General features: G+C 35.3%; 2 protein-coding genes across 3 annotated transcripts; both read left to right on the forward strand.

Moving 5' to 3' along the window:
* The first annotated feature begins 2,833 nt into the window (after nucleotides 1–2,833).
* LOC108993725 (beta-1,6-galactosyltransferase GALT31A-like) lies at nucleotides 2,834–8,077 on the forward strand. 2 transcript variants are annotated; one of them, XM_018968734.2, is made up of 11 exons: nucleotides 2,834–3,331; nucleotides 5,209–5,311; nucleotides 5,399–5,460; nucleotides 5,612–5,823; nucleotides 5,922–5,985; nucleotides 6,086–6,158; nucleotides 6,773–6,893; nucleotides 6,981–7,068; nucleotides 7,153–7,278; nucleotides 7,357–7,466; nucleotides 7,759–8,077. In XM_018968734.2, exons 1-11 carry the CDS (start codon nucleotides 3,228–3,230, stop codon nucleotides 7,905–7,907), a joined length of 1,212 nt encoding a protein of 403 aa, XP_018824279.2. In that variant the 5' UTR covers nucleotides 2,834–3,227; the 3' UTR covers nucleotides 7,908–8,077. The 2 variants fall into 2 exon arrangements, with proteins under 2 accessions (XP_018824279.2, XP_018824280.2); XM_018968735.2 differs by lacking the exon at nucleotides 2,834–3,331 and adding an exon at nucleotides 3,589–3,698.
* A 7,727-nt stretch (nucleotides 8,078–15,804) lies between these two features.
* LOC108993769 lies at nucleotides 15,805–19,958 on the forward strand. Its single transcript, XM_018968781.2, has 6 exons — nucleotides 15,805–16,835; nucleotides 17,174–17,336; nucleotides 17,574–17,750; nucleotides 17,836–17,919; nucleotides 18,740–18,821; nucleotides 19,140–19,958. Exons 1-6 carry the CDS (start codon nucleotides 16,492–16,494, stop codon nucleotides 19,577–19,579), a joined length of 1,290 nt encoding a protein of 429 aa, XP_018824326.1. The 5' UTR covers nucleotides 15,805–16,491; the 3' UTR covers nucleotides 19,580–19,958.
* The last annotated feature ends 1,091 nt before the right edge of the window (nucleotides 19,959–21,049 follow it).

Genomic DNA, 21,049 nt, shown 5'->3' on the forward strand with positions numbered 1-21,049 from the left:
AAAGAAATTTTATATTTATAAATCGATGTGATTTTGTTAAATTATAAAAATATTTTTATAATTTAAAATATTATATTATGTTAATTTATAAATTTATTCTATGACTGAAATATTTTTTTTAAAAGAGTAACCCATTCCTATCACTATTATTACGTTAGACAGATAGACATTAGTAAAATTACGATTTAATTTTTTATATTACTCTGAAAATGAATATATATATATATATATATATATATATAAATATTTGGATAGTGCTACTATCCTCAATCAATTTGTTCATTTGGTGTGTTCTCAGTGGAAATTACATCTTTTTTTGTTGTTTTTATTTCGAATATTTTTAAAACATTTTAAAAAATTAAAAAAATACATATATCAATACATTAATATTTACTTATTTAATCAGTAAATAAAAAAATTAAATATATGAGCAGTAGACAAAATAAAGAGTATATATATAAATATCTTTAGTAGTGAAAATATTTAGGTGGGTGGGGGGGTGGGTCCAGTAGATTTTATCACGTCGGGTTGTCTCGTCTTCTGGCGCCATCGTTTCATGCGTAGATGTGCACCTTCTTGTTTCTGATTTGACACCCTGGCACCAGATGACCATACTACCCTCCCCTTCAACCCCGAGGCCGACTTCTACTATTGCCTCCCTCTGCCCCGAACCCGCTTTTCAATTTTGAAACTTGCACGGCTGCAACGCTAAAGTACAAGCCCCTTTTGCATTTGGACCAAACTGCCCCTTTTTCTTGTCTTAAAACCACTTTACCTGTTTTCTATTAAATAATTACTATTATATAAAAATAAATTTATAAACTATAGTGATTTAACTGACATTAACTTATAAATTTATTTCTGTAATAAAATAGATTTAATGAATTCCGAAAAATTATATCTCTTTTTATTATTATTAAAATTTTTTCCGAGTCATTTATAATTGTTTGGTCCAATTCAAATTTTTTTTTTTCTTTTTGTACCTTTGTTGTGTGTCATTGATCTAATTAACACACTTGTTAAATGAAACCGAGTAGCTCTAGCGACAACGACTTTCCAATAAAAGAGAGAGAAACAGCCATAGCTAGGGACAGGATGATTCGTTATTGTCCCTCATATATAATATATATATATATATTGACTTGCTTTTTTTTTTTCCTTTTTTTTTCAAAGAATGATCAATCTTATTCTTCTTTTAATTTAGTAAATGTTGGATACAATGAGAGACTCTTTCCAGAAAAATCCTCTCTTCAGAGAGTTTTAATGAATCCTTAGCTAAACAATAGACAATACAATTGAAATTTTTAGAGACATGTATGACAGACCAGGATGGCCTGTTCCTGAGTTTTGCTTTGATGTCTTGAATGATCAAACCTGCAATGTTCCAGTCCTTAATCTCTCTATTAAGATCTTGAATCACATTGAATGCATCTCCTTCAAGAATTACTCTAAGTAAACTTAAATGTTTGCAAAAAATTATAGCTTTGAATGCAGCCACATCCTCAGCCAGTCTAACATTGGGGAACAAACTTCTTTGAGATCCCAATGTTGCAATCACTTGGCCTTCCCAGTTCTTGACCACCATCCCTATTCCCACTCTACACCTTACTCTATCGACAGCAGCATCCTAATTGGCCTTGAAAACATTCACGGGTGGAGGAGTCCAGTTAATTACTTGAGGCCTCTCTGGTTCCAATCTAGTTGAATAACATTCATTAGCTACCTTGTAGTCTCTGAGCTGTTGACTATTTTGAGCCAGCTTAGAAGGATCCTCAAATTTCTCTTTAAATACAAACAAATTCCTTCTCTTCCATATGACATACTTCATGTTCATGATTGATATGTGCAGTTGAATTGTGATAGGTTTCCTGTTAACTAAATTCAAATTTTCTGGAATAAATACTTTAGTCACAAAAAAATTATATAAAAATAATCTCATAAATTGATGTAGATTCACGTGGTTCGTCAAATTGTAAAATTACTTTTATTATAAAGTAGATCTAACGGATCACATCAAACTACATCAACTTGTAAAATTATTTTTGTGTAGTCTTTTTGTGATTGTAATAATTCTATTCATCAATTGTTATAAATAAAAAAAATTATATTCATCATTCTCACACCATATACTATATTTTTTTTATTTTTTTCTCTTGCTAAATGTGTAATATATGAATGATGAGTTGAATAATTTAATAAGTTTAAGAAAAATAAAACTCAAAAATAAATTAAAAAAATATGATGTGTGAGGATGACGAGTAACAAAACTCTATAAATAATTATATAGCTCTTAACTGATCTGTACGAGAGAAAACATCACTGTACATAAAGTTAATGCGTCTCTTTCACATACAAGACATATAGGTAGATGTCTTGTTAAAGAAAATAGTTGCATCCTATAATCATGACAAGAAATAGCTCTTGGATACTCTTGCATATAGCACAACAATAAGTTTGATAAATAATTTTATATAAGTAAGAATATAAATTAATATGATATATATGATCTATTTTATAAATTTGAAAAATAGCATATCATGTCATCGTATCATGATATGATGTTTACCATCAAAAGAATTTATAAAATAACATAGATCTATTTTATAGAAAAAAAAAAAATTAGCATATCATGTCATCATATCAATTTATAAATTTTTTTATAACATACTTTTATACATCAAAGATTTCTCATTTTTTATGACGGGAAAAAAAAAAGTTTGATAATTAAGTTTAATCTTTATATGTAAAGAAACATTTAGCAAATTCGCTAATTTTTTATTTTCCCCCCTCAAACGAAAGTTATTACGAAAGCACAGAACAGCAAATGGCCATAAAAATTCAAAGCAAAAAAGAAACAATTCCATAATGTCCCAAAGAAACAGAAAAAGCTGTCAGCTCCGGACAGAAGAAAAAAAAGGAAAGAGCACAGAACTGCGCACAGGTGCAGACATGAGTCCGTGCTCTAGTTGAGCACAGCATTATTGGCAAGCGAGGCTGTCGAGACTTAAAATTTCATGTTTTTTTAACGTCACCGCGTGAGAAAACAATGAACCTGAACGTAATTTACAAGTGAAGCCCATTCCCAAGTGATTTCGAACGTTGTCGCTTTTTCTTCTTGTTCTCTATGTAGTTCGGTGCTTCACAATTCTCTAATGGGGTCCCTTGCTTTATCTAATTTGTAACGAGGAGGCCTCCTTATAAGCTGAAGCTTTTTTGAAGATTGTGATATGGGTCTGAGCAGACCTCACAAAGCTGGCAATGGGGTCTCCACCAGATGGGTTTCTATCCTCTGCATCGCCAGCTTCTTCTTGGGTGTTCTTGTTGTCAACAGGTACTCTCTCTCTCTATCTCTCTCGGGACATGACTAAGATCTTGTGTTGAAGTGGTCACCTTTCAGATTTTCCGCTCTTTCTAATGGAATGAGAAGCTTTCATTGGAATGATCTTTTATGCAACTGGGTAGCGTCCCTTCTGCTTCATTTTTCTTTTTCTTTTAGATTTGACCCTTTTAGTTTCTGGATTTGAGTATTTGAATTCCGGGGTCAAGATTGACACTTTTACAGTTACTACTACTACTCTCTCTCTCTCTCTCTCTCTTTCTCTCTCTCTTTTTGTCCTGATGCTGTCTCTACTTGTTGAGGTGATGGGGATTGTAAATACTGAGACGCATGAATTCGTAAACGCAATCAGTTGTTGGGGGTAAGACCTCTGGTGCTGATTTTTTTTTTTCCTTGTGTTTTGGGATCTCTTGGCACTTTAGTGAAGGGAGGTGTAAATTTGATGACGCTTAGCTTTGGGACAATGGCAAACTTAGATTAATTTCCCTTATGTTTCCTAATGCAGGGAACTTGTTACTGCAGTAGTTTAGACGTCATTTTTTTGGTAGTAAAGTTCGATTTCAGGATATTGTTCTCAACTCCGAGATCAGCGATGGGCAGAAATGGCACAATTAGTCGAATTACTGATATTGTGCTTGATTGCAATGCACTTGAAAATGGGTTCAAAAACTGATAATTTGGACATCTTTCAATAAAAATATAAAAACATATAGGTCTACTCTAAATGAGAAGTGTTCTCTCTAGTGAACCAAAGAGGCTGTGCAATCACAATGTAATAATAGTAATTCATCAACCTCCACAAATTGTGCGTGGAATTAAGTATCATTTAACCCCACACCTATAGCCAACACTAAAGCACTAATATCCGATTATGTGGCATCTTGTGGTTCAGATTCTTGCATCATATTGATTGCTTTGTAGGCTTACAGATTTTTCGACACTTTGTGTGCCAAAATGCTAATAGATTGTACATATCAGTTAATGAACTGTATTGTATTACCCGTCAGGATGCAGCCTAGTGGTGAAAGAATGGACTTTGTTGAGTTGTAGACTCAAATGTCTTGGATTTGATTCCACGCTAGGAGTTTCGATGGATTACTTGATATATGGTTCTGATGTGCGGGGTCATAGATAATGGTCTACTCCCCTATGGTGGGTTCGAACCCTTTGTTACAAGTTGATGAACTCCTTCCCAAACTCCAAAATGCTTGCTTCACAAATGATTGGCAGCGCTAGTTTATTATTTTATTGAATCATATTGAGTTTGTAAGGGGATGCTTGGTAAATAAGATGAGACGAGAAATCTGTGAATAGTAGTAAAATGGTTTGAGTTATGATGTTTTATAGGATTTTGGAAAAAGAGAGAAAATGTTAAATAAAAATATTATAAAGTTAAAATATTGTTAGAATATAATTTTTTAATATTATATTTGTTTTGGGATTTGAAAATTTTGAATTGTTTTTTATATTTTGTTTGAAAGTTTGGAAAAATTGTAATGATTAGTTTAAAAGTGTTTGTGTTTGAGTTTGAGTGATGTTTGAGATGGAAATGAGATGAGATTAAATGAGATGAGACGAGATGAAAAACATTACCAAACATCCCCTAAGGGTACCATGTCCCACTAGACAAGAAGTCAGGTGCATTTCCTTTATTTGTCAGTCTACCTATAAAAAAATTCCTTTATCTGCCAGTTTATATGCGTTCGTCATCAATATGATTAAACTTGTTAGAGTTTCTGTTGAAGGTTGGCTTTTTCTAATGTCAGTTGAAGGTTGGCCTTTTCTAATGTCAGTTGAAGGTTGATTCCTTTCCAAGATTTTATTATCCTTTTTTCACATTCACCGATGAGTTGCTTTTGTCAATTACGTAGGCTTTGGGCTATTCCCACTTCAGTTACAATGGATGAGGAGGCTTTGTCAGTGGAGAAACATCAATCAAGCGCTCTCCATCCCATAGAGAACTGTGAGAGGAAGGCAAGTCTCGACTCTCAACAATATTTTCATAATAAGCTCCAGTTCCATTATTAACGCATCCTGATAAAAATTTTCATGTCGTTACAGGATTCTTCTGTTCAGGCAGGGGACATCCTTTCTCAAGTTTCACAAACACATGATGTAATAATGTAACTTTCTATATCCTGCTGAGTAATGCTTTATAGAATTCTGGCTATAATACTTATAAAAAATAATTCTGGCTATACCTTACATGTTCCAACTTTGTTACTTTCGATATCATGTAAGTGATGTGTATGCCACTTTCATTTCTTGATACAGGGCCTTAGACAAAACAATCTCCTCGTTGGAGATGCAGCTGGCTGCAGCTAGAGCTTCCAAAGCTCACGATGCGGATGGATCTCCAGCAGTTACACAATCAGGAAGTGAGCAATTGAAGGAGCGTCAGAAAGTTTTCTTTGTTATGGGAATCATTACTGCATTTAGCAGCAGAAAACGAAGAGAGTCAATCAGAGAGACATGGATGCCCCAAGGTTCATTCAAAACTTAATCGCCATTCTTTCTGATTTTATGCTTAATAGATTTTGGAATAAACTTATTACTGATACTCTTTGGTTATTTTTCATTTTAGGAGAGGGATTGAGGAAGTTGGAAATGGAGAAAGGAATTATAATACGGTTTGTCATAGGACACAGGTATTTTTCTTGAACTTTCGAGATTGTTGCATGCTACATTTGCTTCCTTCATAATGATAATCTTGACAAAATATATTGGTTTATATTTGGTGGTCACTAGTGCTACCTCAGGTGGTGTATTGGATCGTGCTATTGATGCAGAAGATGAGCAACATAAGGATTTCTTACGATTGGTATGGTAAACTGCTTGGGACCAAGCTGACCTGTTATCTCTAGTCATGATATTATCAAACCAAGAGCAGACAATGATCTGGTCAGTGGTCACCTAGTTGACTCACTGGTTCAACTAGCGGGTCGGTGATTGAACAGGTGGCTTATTTAAAACAGGAAAATTAGAAATTTTGATGAAATTTGGGAATTCAATTTCAAAAATGTGGTAAGAAAGTTATAATGCATACAAGAAGAAATGTACGTATAAAAAAGTGTGTATTTATGTAAGTACAATAAAAGTACTGAGGCACTATGATCAAATCTCATTTCAGTCATTCTTATTTGTCCCAAACTAGGAAGACTTGAAAAATTGTTTTATGACATTGAAACTCAATCTTAGTTTGCTATAGGGCTTCAATGAATATATTTGAATTCAATGTTAGGTTTCTATTTGTATGTGATGTTGGGTTCCTTGCCATTGAGGATGCAATATTTTAACATAATAGAAGAAAATAAGGACCGGTAGATTTTCAATAAGCTGTTATAATCTGCTTTCCATGGTGGTTAGAATTACCACGTTAGCCTTTGATTAAAATATCTGCTCTAAGTTTATGCAGAGTTACCTCTTTACTTGCAGAATCATGTAGAAGGATATCATGAATTGTCATCAAAAACTCAAATATACTTTTCAGCAGCTGTTGCTAAGTGGGATGCTGACTTCTATATAAAAGTTGATGATGATGTGCACATAAATCTTGGTTGGTGTACACTGTCCTAAACTGTCTCTATCTTGAAAAAATAGCTGCTGTATCGGGGTATGTGATTGATATTAAAATATTTGATAGGTATGGTTGGTTCTACCCTTGCCCGCCATAGATCCAAACCACGGGTTTATATTGGTTGTATGAAGTCTGGGCCTGTCCTGTCACAGAAGTAAGCTGTCATTTTATTTTTGTTGAGTTTGTTGAGTTCTTAGTAATCATCATTATCAGATGTACCTTTGGCTTCTAAATGCAGAGGGATCAAATACCATGAACCAGAGTACTGGAAATTTGGTGAGGAGGGAAATAAGTACTTTAGGCATGCTACGGGGCAAATATACGCAATCTCAAAAGATTTGGCAACATATGTTTCTGTTAATCGGTAAGTTCTTGCAGTAAATCATTCTATTCCCTTTTGTGCAACTTAAAACTATCAATCATAAATGTTTTTCCCCTCCAGGCACATACTTCATAAATTTGCAAATGAAGACGTCTCTTTGGGTTCTTGGTTTATTGGTCTTGACATTGAGCACATTGATGATAGGAGCCTCTGTTGTGGGACACCCCCTGGTAAGATGCTTGCAGATCTGCCCGTGAGTTTGCAAATAATGAAGTTCCTTTCTTTGTTTCCCTCCAATTATTACTTGTTTTTATAGTTACAACTTTTGTATCACTGGATGGAGTCAAAAAGCCTTAGCCAATATCAAAGTTTAAGCTCATAAACGCCACAATATCACAAGCTCATTGATTTGGTTGAAACATCACATGCCGTTTGCAAAGTTCTGAACGAGCTCTATAAGCCTGGCTCCAAAGAACCACAGGTTGAATTCTTTCATGCTAAAAGTTTGATTTCTGCCGACAGATTGTGAGTGGAAGGCTCAAGCAGGAAATCCTTGCGCCGCATCCTTTGACTGGAGTTGCAGTGGCATTTGCAAATCAGTGGAAAGAATGGAAGAGGTGCACCAGCGCTGTGGCGAGGGTGATGAAGCTATCTGGCACACCAGTTTCTGAAACAGCTCTCCATTGGTTCTAACGTGTTTGAAACAACTCAATCTGCCCCATTTTTGTTTATTGATGCCTTGGGACAGTTGGTATATGATTGATTGAATTAATCACTGCACATAGAGATTCTCCAAGTCAGGAAATATAATGCTAATTCTATTGTTCCAGGTTCAAGTTCTCGACTGTTTGTCCAAATACCAAACAAAGTTGCTGTTGTTTGGATGTACAAGAATCACCTCTAATTATATCAACTCAAACAAACACAATTAAAGGTCGTTTTGCACTATGAGAGAAAACCTTTTGTGCATTGCAGACAAGGAATAAAGGGAATTGGCCAAAAAATCCCCGGTAGCAATCCAGTGGACTGTCCCAAGGGCTGGTTTAGTTACAAACTATCTCATCTCATCTCATATAATTATTACAATTTTTTCAAATTTTTACATAAAATATAATAAACATTTTAATTTTTTCAAATATCAAAACAAAAATAATATCAAAAAGTTATTGTAATATTATTTTATTCAACTTTTAATAAACATCTCATCTCATCTGAATTGCATAATTAAACGAGATCTTAATGCTTTGACTTCAAAAGAAAGAAGTTATAGGTGAGAACACCAAATGGTGGCATTTTCCTACCAAGTGTGAACCCGAACTCTGATGGCTTTGTTTTCTGATCTGACCAGGCAAGAGTCAAAACAAGAGAAATTCTTCGACCCCATTCAAGTTTTAATGCAGGTTTCGACGTAATGTTCGAAATTTTTAGTTTTAACGATTCTTGATATTAGGAGGGAGTCTTAACAATTTATAATAACAGTCAATAGTCTAAAATAAAATTTTTAAGTTGAATCTGACCAAATTAGAGTCAAATGAAGGACCCGGTTGGTCAGTGTAGTGCGTGAGAAGAATATCGGCTGTCTAGTTCTCACTTGCATCTACACCATGAATTGTATGGTGTAATTGTATGAGTTTGCATAATCAGTCAATAAAATGGAGATTATATGTCGACTAATTCATTTTTGAAGGATAAGGAAAATGATATTTGTAGTTTTATTCTGTATTTTTATTAAAGTGAATAAATTTATAATTTATATAAAAAATTATTTTTTTAATAATAAATCTCACTTATTTTAAAAAAATAATATACAAAATTTACATATTCTAAAATTGTATCTAATATTACTCTACAATTAAGTATGAAATATCTATGATTACAAACCACATTTTTTAAATGTACGAACTTTAAGATCTCATTTAGATGCAGAAATGGATTCATCTCAAATAATCATTATAATTTTTTTAAATTTTCACAAAAAATATAATAAACAATTTAATTTTTTTAAATTCTAAAATAATAATAATATTTAAAAAAATATTATAAAAATATTTTATTTAAAATTATCTCATCTCATCCCACTATCTTAAATTTATAGGAGAGATGTTTTAATAACCGGAAGCCCATCAATTAAATACACGCGAATTAATGCTAAGGGAATAAAGTAAAAATGATTTTTTTTTTATGATTTTTTTCCTTATTTATCAATGTGGTGCGTGGATAAGATTCGGACGTGGCAATATGAGAACAGTACAAAATTGACCGAAGAAGACTTTTGGATTGAAAAGTAATTTCAACTCATCTTATTATTATAATTTTTTTAAATTTTTATACAAAATATAATAAATAATTCAACTTTTTTAAATTTCAAAATAATAATAATATTATAATAATATTTTATTTAACTTTTAACTTTTATCTCAACTCATATCATCTTTGAATCCAAACGAAACCTTACAATCACATTGAATTTCCAACTTCTAACTTGATGATCGTCAAAAGACTCAAAACACAAAATCCTCATAGACAACTCTTGCGGAAGACTTGGAAGAGATTTTATTCTTAAGTCGGTGTAAACATTATACAATTTATACTATAAGATTTAATTTGTATTAAATTTCAAAATTTTTCCTCAAAATCAAATTATAAGATATAAGTATTTTATTATGTATATTGTACACAGCAATTTGTAAATAAAATTTTACTCTACATAAAGTAGTTTTTCTTTATTACAAAGGGTGATCGTAACAAAAAGGTGTGTTAGAGGATTTTTACCCGGCCCGTAGAATGTCTTGGACAGCCACTGGAGGGGACTCAATAGAAGACAAGAGATGAGGGGATAATGGGGGAATAAGGAGTGAGGGTGTCATGAGAGGAAAAGATGGGATTTGACATAAAATAATCTATAAGGTGTCAGGAAAGAAAAAGTAGAGAAGTGACTTAAAACAAGTGGGGGGCAAGCGAGAAAAGGTAATGGAAACCTACAGATTCGGGACAGTTGATCCGATCTCCTTTACACACTTGGGTTTGACACACTCTTTTTGGGGGAAACGACTTTTACTTCTTCGAACTTTGAGATTTCTTCTTGATCTAGAGAGCTTAAGAGAAAACTTCTTCTCCATAAAATAGCTTTACAGCTTCCATTGTACAGTGAAAAATGAGAGATTATGAGATATTGTAAATAAGCTTATTATAGTGAAATCTCTCATCCCCAAACCCTCGTAAATAGGCCTAATGCTGAACCATGTAAAATTTGTGCGTTCATCTCCTTGTTTTCTGCATTTAAATATTGTTCATCTCCATGAATGTACGAACAGATACAGTATAGCTGTACCAGACCACATTTGAGGGCTCTATACATCATCAATTGAGGCCCAACTCTGAAGACCCGAGTTGCCAGGGCCAGGGCCAGGCCCAAGGGTGTGCGAACTACGACATCAACAATGGCACCGTCTGTGAAATCGTAATAGATCTTGCATATCTTTTGTATGCCTGTGACAATCCATTCTAAGCAACTCGGAAGAGACACATAGGAAGTCATGGAGGCAAGACTGAAAATCATGGAGGAATGAGTGACAAAGTTGACCGATGAAGTGCAAAAGTTTCACAAAGAAAACAAAGAACTCATATCGAAGGAGCAGATAAAATTCTTCCAGATAAGTATCTTCAATCTTTCCACTTTTATTTTTATAAAAAAATACTGTTGCAAAGAAAGGACAAGTGAACTTCTCCTTGGCCAAGCACTTTTTCCATGCACACAATGTATAAGGCTGGGAACCCAAACTCCCTAGCCCCTCAGACTGCAAATACTTACCCATGACATTACAGTTTTGTAAGGAAAGAAAGGTTGGGATATACAGAATAATCACATGAACTGCAGGAAGGGACCCAGAGTGCACTATACAAGTGAGCAGTGCATTGTGCACGTGAAAAGTGCTCTGGAACGAGTGGTCGTGCATGGCATGAACAGTGCCATGCACGTACCACTCGGGTGCACTTTGTCGTGCACCCAAGAGCTCGCGGCACCTAGCCACGAGCCTGGACCACCGACCGGTGGCCTTTAGTCGGACCATCGGCAGTTTCTGACCACAGACACGCCAGCCTCCATCGGCAGGAAGCCGTGGACAAAGCACTCCTGTGTGCACCTTAGCTCGCACATGGGGAAGTAATCCAGTTTGACAATGGTGCAACTAAGGGACCTCGTCTGCTTGTGGCCACTGGCATCGTCTGTCCCCGATGGGCTAATCTCTAGCCACCGTAGCAAAGAATGCCGTCTGCGGCCGCACACGTAGTGGATTCACAGTGGCAGCGCCGGAGTGGAAGCCAACCATCCTAAACCGACGGCACCCTCTTGCACCTGGTATACGACGTTAATAGACTCGGTCACAGACTCTTCGCGGACAAAACTGCTCCACAACCCTTTTTCGTGGTGCTTCTCCATGGCCCCTCTCCACGGCCAATGGATGCACTCCTTGGCCACGCCATAAGCATGAACTCCACGGCCTTGGGCCGGTTAACCATGGCCTCCTCGGGCATAACTCTACGCGGCCTCCTCACAACTCATCAACGACCACTCTATGCGGACCCCTCTCCACGGGCAATTTGCTTTACAACCTCCTCTCCATGGCCTTGTGGCAGCAGGCAGAACCACCCCTCAACGACCCTTCTTCACGGCCTTAATAGACTCCCCACGAGCATGGATTCGTCGGTAGCAACTCTGCACAACCACTCTATGTGGCCTCCTCTAGTCTTACAACTCACTCATTGGCCTTGCACGTTGAGTGGAACTCCTCAGCCAGTGCACTTGGCCAGCTCCTCGGCCCTACGCTTGCTGACCTACCTGCAGCATGGTAATGCACATCGGGCAAAGCCTTTCAACTAAGGACAACACGGTCATGCATGGTCGCGCATGGCGAGCATATGACCCACCACCTTACTCAACGGATAGCATCACTACAATACACGATCAGGAAAAATGAACAAATTTGATGACAAGTGACTTACCAAAAAAAAAAAAGGGAAATGGAAATAAAAATGAAGACCATAGACGTATGAACTGATACCGTACATTGTTTTATGCATTTAGTGACTTACCACGAAAATCCATGCGTTCATCTCCCTATTTTCTACATTTAAATACTGTTTATCATTATAGATGTATGAACTAATACTGTACAACCACACCAAACCATGTATGGGAGCTCCATATAATATCGATCCAGATCCAGTTTTAAAGACCCGAATTATCAATACCTGATTTAAGGATGTGCAAAATACGACGTAAGTAAGGTTGACCAAGTTCATTGTCAAATGACGTATTTATGTACCTTCTTATTGTCTCTACTTCATGAGATGTCCATATCGATTGCCGAATCTTTTAAACTTTTTATACGTTCCAAAAGAGCTAGCCTATATGTGTGTATGTGGCAGTCTGTGGAGGCTTTCTACCAAACTAGCTAGACATTGTTGTTACTTGTTGGAATGCTTTTCTGCCTCCAATTCTTTATCATAGGCCCAACTCCCATTAATAACTCATGAAACTCACCGGCATGCACTTTGAAAATCCTGAAAAATGCCCTTTTTTTTTTTTTCTTTTTTAGGTCTCAAACATTATCCTAATTCAGTCGTGTATCTCGTGTCATGCAGAAACACTAAAAAATGTCAAAAAAAGCGTGCATATTTTTTTCGTTCTTTAAAGAACATTAAAAATGTGTACCACAAGAAAAGAAAAGAGAGAAAAACAACGAACGTGAGGAAAACATGTAGAGATGTGATTTAGTACTTTGATAGTGGTCGGTGGTTCAGTATGAGATGTTTGTGTGTGTTATAAACCAATTCTCGAAGCTGCTACACATTGATAGTGGTCGGTTCAGATAGTGATTAATGAGTATATGCTTGCCTCTCAAATGGTTTGGTAAGTATTAGGTGTTGCATTCGAATTCGAATATAGATTCACTTTATTCTATTGGTATTTAACTGTGCGCCTAAAAAATTATTGAATTTTCTAGTGAGGGTTGGAGTTTGTTGCATTTGGGTAATAAAGTATTCTCAAATATTTTGTGAATAATAATAATAAAATATTAAATAATAATAAATAGTAATAAAAAATAGATAAAAAATAATTATAAAATAATAAATAGTAATTAAATATTTTGAGAATATTTTATTCTTAGTACCTAAACTAGGCCAAGTCATGGCTCAATCAAAACGAAAAAGCACCTGCAACTTTTTTTCTTTTTTTAAACACATATATTAATGTATAAATATATGTGATTAAATAAAAAAATAAAATTTACAAATTACATCTTGATATATGGTGCGGAGATGATAAATAATATTTCTCCATTTCTCTAATGAATTTATGTCCTTCATTCAAGTGGTTTCGTTTGTTTTCGCATATAAGATGAGATGAAATAAGATTAGTTGAGATAAAAATTAAAAATTTAATAAAATATTATTAAAATATATTTTTTTAATATTATTTTTATTTTGAGATTTGAAAAAATTGAATTATTTATTTTATTTTATTTATAAATTTAAAAAATTATAATGATTAAATAAAATGAGATGAAAATATTTGTGAAGACAAACGTGATGAGCTCTCCTAGCAAAAAGAGGAGAAAATGGAAGACCTGTTCACGCTACATGTGGATTATGAATTAGTTTCTCAATCGTTCTCTGTATACAGATTGGTTGGTCCAAATTTAATGCTTGTAATTTAAATCTTACTGGTTTTGCCTCTGACTTGAATAAATCAGACTTGATAATATATCAACTTAATGGTTCAGCAGCGACTTTTGCAATTCATTAAGGTCCAGCTTGTTTCGTGAAAGCTTCAACAAATTGACTGTGAAGAGCGGGTGAGGGACCTTTGATCTGCTTTTCAATGGAATTAAATTATTAATTAATTAGCTGACTCTCGTGCAAATTGCTTTTAAATTTTAATGCAAATTATGGATGAGTGCCTCATCGTATATACATAAAGAGTAATGATTTGTATGTCTCAAATAGACAAATTTATTGTATTTATTTATTTTTTATTTTTGTAAAATAGTGAACTCTATCATAAAAAGTATAAAAAAAATCTATTCTTTTTTAATCATATTTATTTTTTTTGCAAAGAATTTTCGTAAAATTTATCTATTTGAGAGGTGTAGCTAGCTTTATGTAATATATATATTGCATATTTGATATTGCGGTGGGAATTATAACGTATAATTTTAAGGCTTATATCTTATAATTTAAGTAATAATTATACTATTAGAAAGTTATTTACTGTTTGGTAACTATATGTTTAAAATACTTTCAAACATATTATATTTATTTGGAAACAAGTTAAAAAATTATTTTTTGATGTAGAAATGAAGATTATTCGAATATTTAAAAATTATGACCATATTTTTAAAAATTTAAAAATTATAATTATCTAAAAATTTTATGTGTATTTGTATCCATTGACCGTTCGAATTAAGTTCGACATTATTCAAAAAAACACATTTGAGAAAAAAAACATCATTAAACATACTTTTTAATTTATTTGAAATTAAAAGTATTTTAATAGATAATATCCAAAAAGAAATCTAATATGTCCATTAAAAAAATTTTAAGATTATTTAATTACTTTTTAAATACTTACAACAACTCCAAACAGGACCATAGACTCAGCAAGAAGGTAAGGCTAGTGTTTTACAGCTGTGCACATGAATTAATGTTGGCATAGAAATAAACAGGTCAAAGCGTTGAATTCCACTTCTTTGTGGGAAATGAGGAATATAAATTCTTCATTTCCATGGTCTAAGTGCAAATAGACTACTCAACTCGTTTTGGGTAAAGTTGAAGAGTATGGCGGTCGGAACCTGCAACGAATTTCATCATCCACCAATAATCTCGGTCGGTTCCCTAATTTGATGTCAACCAAAGTGCACGAAATATTGTTTTATTGTTATTAAATCAGCGAAGTGCCCCTTTCCTATACATTTAACACGTGCGTTTTAACTGTTTTTTTACCATCTCGAAATGACCAATGTTGGGAGCATTTTTTTTTTTTTTTTGTCTTTAAAAAACTTGGGACTTATAGAAAAATAAGAATTTTAATGCCTCGATGAGATGATATGATACGTAAAATAATATTAATTATTTAATAAATATTTTAAAGTCTATTTTATATGTTTGTCTCGAATAGAAAATCAAAGAAGATTACATTGATTGCAAATAGGGTAGCATTATAGCCACAGATGATGGCTCTTGAGAGATTCTTCTGATTAGTGCATTTTTTGTTTTTATATATTTCCTTTAACAATAATTTTTAAGATCATAATATTATTAAAAAATATTTATTTAATTATTAAATAATAAAAATAAAAATACAAAATTTTATCGAACCCAAATGTTTTATAGGGAGCTAAAGCATTTTTCCTATCAATATACACCACAAAAAAAGCAAGCACAAAATGAAACGCGTGGAATATGCTGAAAAATTCAAAAAAGTAAGGCGTGTGAACGCGGTGACCAGAGAGGCATGAGAGCCGCAGATTATAGAGTAGAGATGTGATGCACACTGTGGAGTGGGTAATGAGCAGTCAGCCGAGGGAGAGAGAGAGAGAGATTAGGTCCAATAGACCGTCCGTTTTCCTTTAAATTGTTTGGGGGTAATTTGCGCACCCGTCGCGTTCTCTGCTTGTGATATAAAACCTTATCCGTGTTACCTTTCCCTTCTAAATTCATTTCCTCGAACATTTGTCGCGCATCAAAGATAACTCTTACCTCTCTAAACATAGAGCGCGCGCACAAACAGCAGCAATTTACCCAAAAGCCAAAAACATCTCTAAAGAGCCTGAAAATACAAAAATTCCGGGCCTACGGTAATCCCAACACCACGTCTCTCTACCGCTTATCTCGAAATCCTTATCCGTAAGCTTCTGAAAATACTGTCTTCTTCTGTGTCTGCTGCAAGAACTCATATCTAATCTCATTCACTCTTCACCAATCTTCTCTCTCTGTTTATTTATTTTTCTTTTCTTTAAATTTATATTTCGACTGAATTTATTGAGGCTGGTTCTGGGAGTTTATCTTTTTTCTTATTCCCTCTCCCTCTCCCTCCCTTGAAACCGCTCGAATGATCGCTGTGCTTTCACGCTCACCAATCCGATTGAATCGAGGGTTCTTCTTTCAAATCTTGTTTCTTTTCTTTTTTATTTGATTTTTCTGGGTCTTCGTTGAGTATTTGATTTGGGCGTCCCTTCGTCTCATTGTCGGGTTATGGCCTTGCTTTCGGCTTTATTGGAGATTTTGCGGAGACCCACAATGGTGGGTATGCTAAGCGAGCTCATGATGTTCACAACACCTCTGTGGATGGTGTTTATTGTTGGGGTTTTGGTTGGATGGGCATGGAAGCCCAGATGGGCCAAGAATTTGGGCAATTGCTACGTGTCCAAGGACGCTTTGCCAGCGTCACCGTCCTCATCGATGTCCACGTGTTTCGCTTCCATTCCGAGCTTGAAGTTGAACGCCTTGAAGTTTCAGCTGCCCAGCTGCGTTTCTTGGACTGCCGATGATAAGGAGAGTCTCTCTTTGCCACCCGCTGCCACCAAATCTGATTCCAGGTTTGTTTGCTTTGTTTATGTAATTTAGCGATCTGGTGACTTGGGCTTTGCTAATAATTCATTTCTTAATACTTTGGTTAAGGAGGTGGAAATAAGTCCAACTGTTGAATTAAGATTTGGGTCATGTCATTGTCTAGAAGCTAGGTTTGTTTTTTCTTTGGTTTCGATACGGAGCTACGAGCAAGGCAGCTCTGCTCCGGAAAGAAAGAAGCCATCAGGTCCTTTTTAAGCATATGTGAATTTGAAAATTTTCAATCATGCAGTTTGAATCAGAGCATGGAAATGGCAAATTGAGAATGAAACTGTGATCTTCTAACAACTTTATTTTACTTGGGCAGTTTGTCACAGCACGATGCTGAAAAATCGGCTCTGGTGACGGGAGAGGATTTAGAGCACATATGCCGGCTAGTTGAGGAAAGTGATGGTGGCCCTGCTTGGATTCAGATGATGGACCGTTCTACCCCTAGTATGAGCTATCAAGCTTGGCGTAGAGACCCTGAGGTGCCTTTCTTTCATTTCTTGAGCTTCCCACCATGAATATGTAGTTTATGAACAATTAATTATGTCCCCACCATTATTTATCAAAAGAGGATATGTATTTTGATAACGAACACAAAAAAATGTAGTTTGATGGCGACATGATGGGCTTGTGGAAGTGACTCTAGCATCATATTAGTTTGGAATGTAATGTTTGTGCACTCTTTGATTTATTGGATTACGTTTTGTTGTCTTTGCTAGACTGGCCCTCCACAATATCGGAGTAGGACCTTGTTTGAGGATGCCACTCCTGAGTTGGTGAGGGAATTCTTTTGGGATGATGAGTTTCGAGTAAAGTGGGATGACATGCTTATACATGCTGCAACCTTGGAAGAGTGTCCCACCACAGGAACCATGCTGGTGCAGTGGGTGCGAAAGGTAAGGAGAGCATTTCTTAATCTTTAGATGCTTGTATTGCCCTTGTTTCATTCGCTTGTGTTTTACAATGTTTTCTATGTTGCAGTTCCCCTTCTTTTGTAGTGATAGAGAGTATATAATAGGCCGTCGAATCTGGCAATCGGGACGATCTTACTACTGTGTAACAAAGGTATGGGATGATTTCAGTTTATTTGGTATTATCTAAAACTGGCAAAGTTTTAGTTTTTTTAAAGTGTGTTCTCTAGTTAAGGAATTAGGCATTTCTGTTTGTTTCTTTTTCTTGTATTTGCAGAGAGGGAAAATGCTTAGTTTGAGATCTGTAGTACCTAGAAGTGTCTTCACATTTTATCTACTTCTGTAGGTTCGTATTGTCTTCGTAGTTTCAAGAATGTTTAGTCAATTGGACAAACAGATGTAGTATCCTTCAGATTCTTTTTTGCGTTCTAATCACTTGTGCTAATGCAATTTAATGCTGTAGTTTGAGGACATGATATATGATGATAGTTGTTAGTGTTCTAAGTATGATGGTTTATGTAGCTTTATAACTACTCCATCTTTTCAGAAGAGAGAGAGAGAAGATGAAGAAGAGAGTCACTCTGTAGCATTTGAAATTTAGGCAAATGATTGTCCTGTAGCATCAAAACTTGGGCAATGTGAGGCTTGTCACTAGTTATGTATCATAAGCTTTATTTGCACATGGCACTTTGATCATTATCAATGGCATCTTTTTTTTTTCTTAAATTGTTAGTAACAATAAAAAGTTGCACAAAAACCATCCAAGAGGAATTGATTTCTAACAAAAACCACACAAGGATGAGTGGATGACATATGGATGTCATAAGCAGCATGCAGCTAACTCACGATTCTCAATGGCATCCTTTGACTTCATTTCTCTATTTGTTTACCACTGTTTATAATTTTTGCTAAATTTGATTTCTTGAAGTTTCTGAATAAGGAATAACTTGTTTGCATGTTTTCTCTCATCTTAGGGAGTGCCCAGCTCCTTGGTGCCAAGGCGCAACAAACCCAGACGTGTTGATTTGTACTATTCAAGTTGGTGCATTCGTGCAGGTAATATTAGTTTTACCATGCATCTTTTTATCATGAAAAGTGCCTATATGTAGTCCTCTCATTTTTGTGGTGTTGTAAAAGTGGAACACCTTCATTCTTAGGTTTGAATCTTGCTTCTACAAAATTGGTATATTTTTGGTTTCCACTAGTGAAGAGGATTTAAAAGAAAAACTGTGAATTTTCCTAAGAGGGGTATCTTTCTTGAGACATAATGGGCAGCGCCGCAGCAGCTTAGATTTTTAGTATTCCTCTATGCTATTTCTCATGGTCTTGGACCAAATCAATGACTGAGACGTGTTTCTGTTGTATATTTACCAGTTGAATCGAAGAGAGATGGCCAGTTGACTGCATGTGAGGTGTTGCTATTTCATCATGAAGATATGGGTATACCATGGGAGATTGCAAAGCTTGGGGTTCGTCAAGGCATGTGGGGTGCTGTAAAGAAGATTGACCCCGGTTTACGCGCATATCAAAAGCAGAGAGCATCTGGAGCCCCACTATCACGTTGTGCTTTCATGGCCCAGATCAACACCAAGGTCAGTGCAGACTACGTGAGATCATTGGAAAACAACAGCAGCAATTCGTCTGAGGTTGAAAAGGTAGACTCATCTGGGAAGCAAAAGGATCAAAACATACCCAAGCTTCTAGTTGTTGGTGGAGCAATCCTCCTTGCCTGTAGCCTTGACCGGGGGCTCTTGACTAAGGCAGTTATATTTGGAGTAGCCAGACGGTTTGGGAGAATTGGAAGGAGGTTGTGATTGAGAATGCTTTTTGCATCATTCGAGAGATGCCGGCCACTTTGTTGCAGTGAAGTGAGAAACTGCTCAATGAATGATCTCCTACTTTCCCCCTTTTTAGAGGATAGAAAACATAATTCTTTTCCTATTGTTTGAGCTATAGAGCAGCTTTAGATTGGAGAAGAGAAGACCGCTCATAGTTGTAGTCGTCATAGTTGGAGATGCCATTAAGAATCTCATGCTCCAGAAATAATAAGAATATTCAAGTTCTTTCATATTCATGTCCTCAGTCTTTTCATATTCCTACGTGGCTTCATCCTTGTGCATTATGACTAGAAGAAACAAACAACAGAATATGAATACATTGATGCTTCTCAGAGCATGATGCATTTCCTTAAAAGAGTTGATTGTGCAATTTTTTATTTTTATTTTTTTTGTAAGAGTTTATTATGCAATTACTGGTGCCTCTTTACAAGCAAACTCGTATTTTTTTGTACCTTGGAGCTTCTTCATGCATGGCCAGTTTCCACTCGCGGAGAGGATATCGACCGAGACTCTGAAACTGGTTGAATGCGTATGGTGTATGGTTTACAAATTTGTTCATGGCCCCCATCTGTGGGTCATGGAGGACTACTAATTGATATCAAAAGGCGAGCCTGGTGCTCTCTGGTTCGCTGGGCCCATGCATCCCTGAGGTAAGCTCTGTTTCTTTTGTTGCATGTGGCTTAGCAAATCCCCTGGTTTCTCACAATTCATGTATGCACAGAATCATATGTTTATTGCACAGACACCTGGGAGCTCCCTATTTAAAGTTCCTTTTTAGGCATGGTATTCAAAGTCTTCGGGTCTCAAAATTAGAATTCCTTGAGCACGTATCCCGGTTCTGTTTATGCTTACAATTTGTCACTATTACCCTACTGTGAGGGACTTGAATCTAAAGATTGTATAACTCTTGAAAAACTTCGACTTCTGTTCACACCCGAAGCTAAGAAGTCTTTTTTTTTTTTTTTTTTTAAAGCTTAGGCTAACTTAATTGAGAAATGTTATTTTTCATCTCTACATCACACACCAATATATGATTTGTCATTTTTATTTTATTTAAACACACATATCTATATATCAATATGTGTATGTTTAAATAGAATGATAAAAATGATAAATCACATATATGTGATGTAGGAGATAAGTAGAATTTTTCAACTTAATTAGATCCAAATGAACTAAAATATTTTAATTGAATAAATCAGATGTTATTTGAAGAGCACATAACGGTGAATGGTAATGCAGTATTGTTGAGTCACTATTGTAACCCCCCCTACCAACAATACCCAAAACCTCTTCCCCATCTTTTAATTTTTTCTCTCTGATTTCTCTCTAGAAAGAACCTACCTAGTGGACAGTTCCCCTCAGCTCAGTCTCTTCTCCTGTCTAGAAGAGTGTTTTCCTGAATCATTTGACCTTTGAGTAATGCTATACACAGTCATGAGTTGT

Source organism: Juglans regia, chromosome 9 (genome assembly GCF_001411555.2).
Source record: "Juglans regia cultivar Chandler chromosome 9, Walnut 2.0, whole genome shotgun sequence".
Classification (NCBI taxonomy): domain Eukaryota; kingdom Viridiplantae; phylum Streptophyta; class Magnoliopsida; order Fagales; family Juglandaceae; genus Juglans; species Juglans regia.

What these genes read in the sequence shown, in the direction of transcription:
- LOC108993725 (XM_018968734.2), top strand. Translation starts at nt 3,228, where the DNA reads ATGGGTCTGAGCAGACCTCACAAAGCTGGCAATGGGGTCTCCACCAGA. An exon ending in CAAACACATGATGTAATAAT is followed by an intron (nt 5,461 to 5,611) that starts GTAACTTTCTAT and finishes TTCTTGATACAG; the next exon opens with GGCCTTAGACAAAACAATCT. An exon ending in AGAGACATGGATGCCCCAAG is followed by an intron (nt 5,824 to 5,921) that starts GTTCATTCAAAA and finishes TTTTCATTTTAG; the next exon opens with GAGAGGGATTGAGGAAGTTG.
- LOC108993769 (XM_018968781.2), top strand. Translation starts at nt 16,492, where the DNA reads ATGGCCTTGCTTTCGGCTTTATTGGAGATTTTGCGGAGACCCACAATG. An exon ending in CTTGGCGTAGAGACCCTGAG is followed by an intron (nt 17,337 to 17,573) that starts GTGCCTTTCTTT and finishes TGTCTTTGCTAG; the next exon opens with ACTGGCCCTCCACAATATCG. An exon ending in TGGTGCAGTGGGTGCGAAAG is followed by an intron (nt 17,751 to 17,835) that starts GTAAGGAGAGCA and finishes TCTATGTTGCAG; the next exon opens with TTCCCCTTCTTTTGTAGTGA.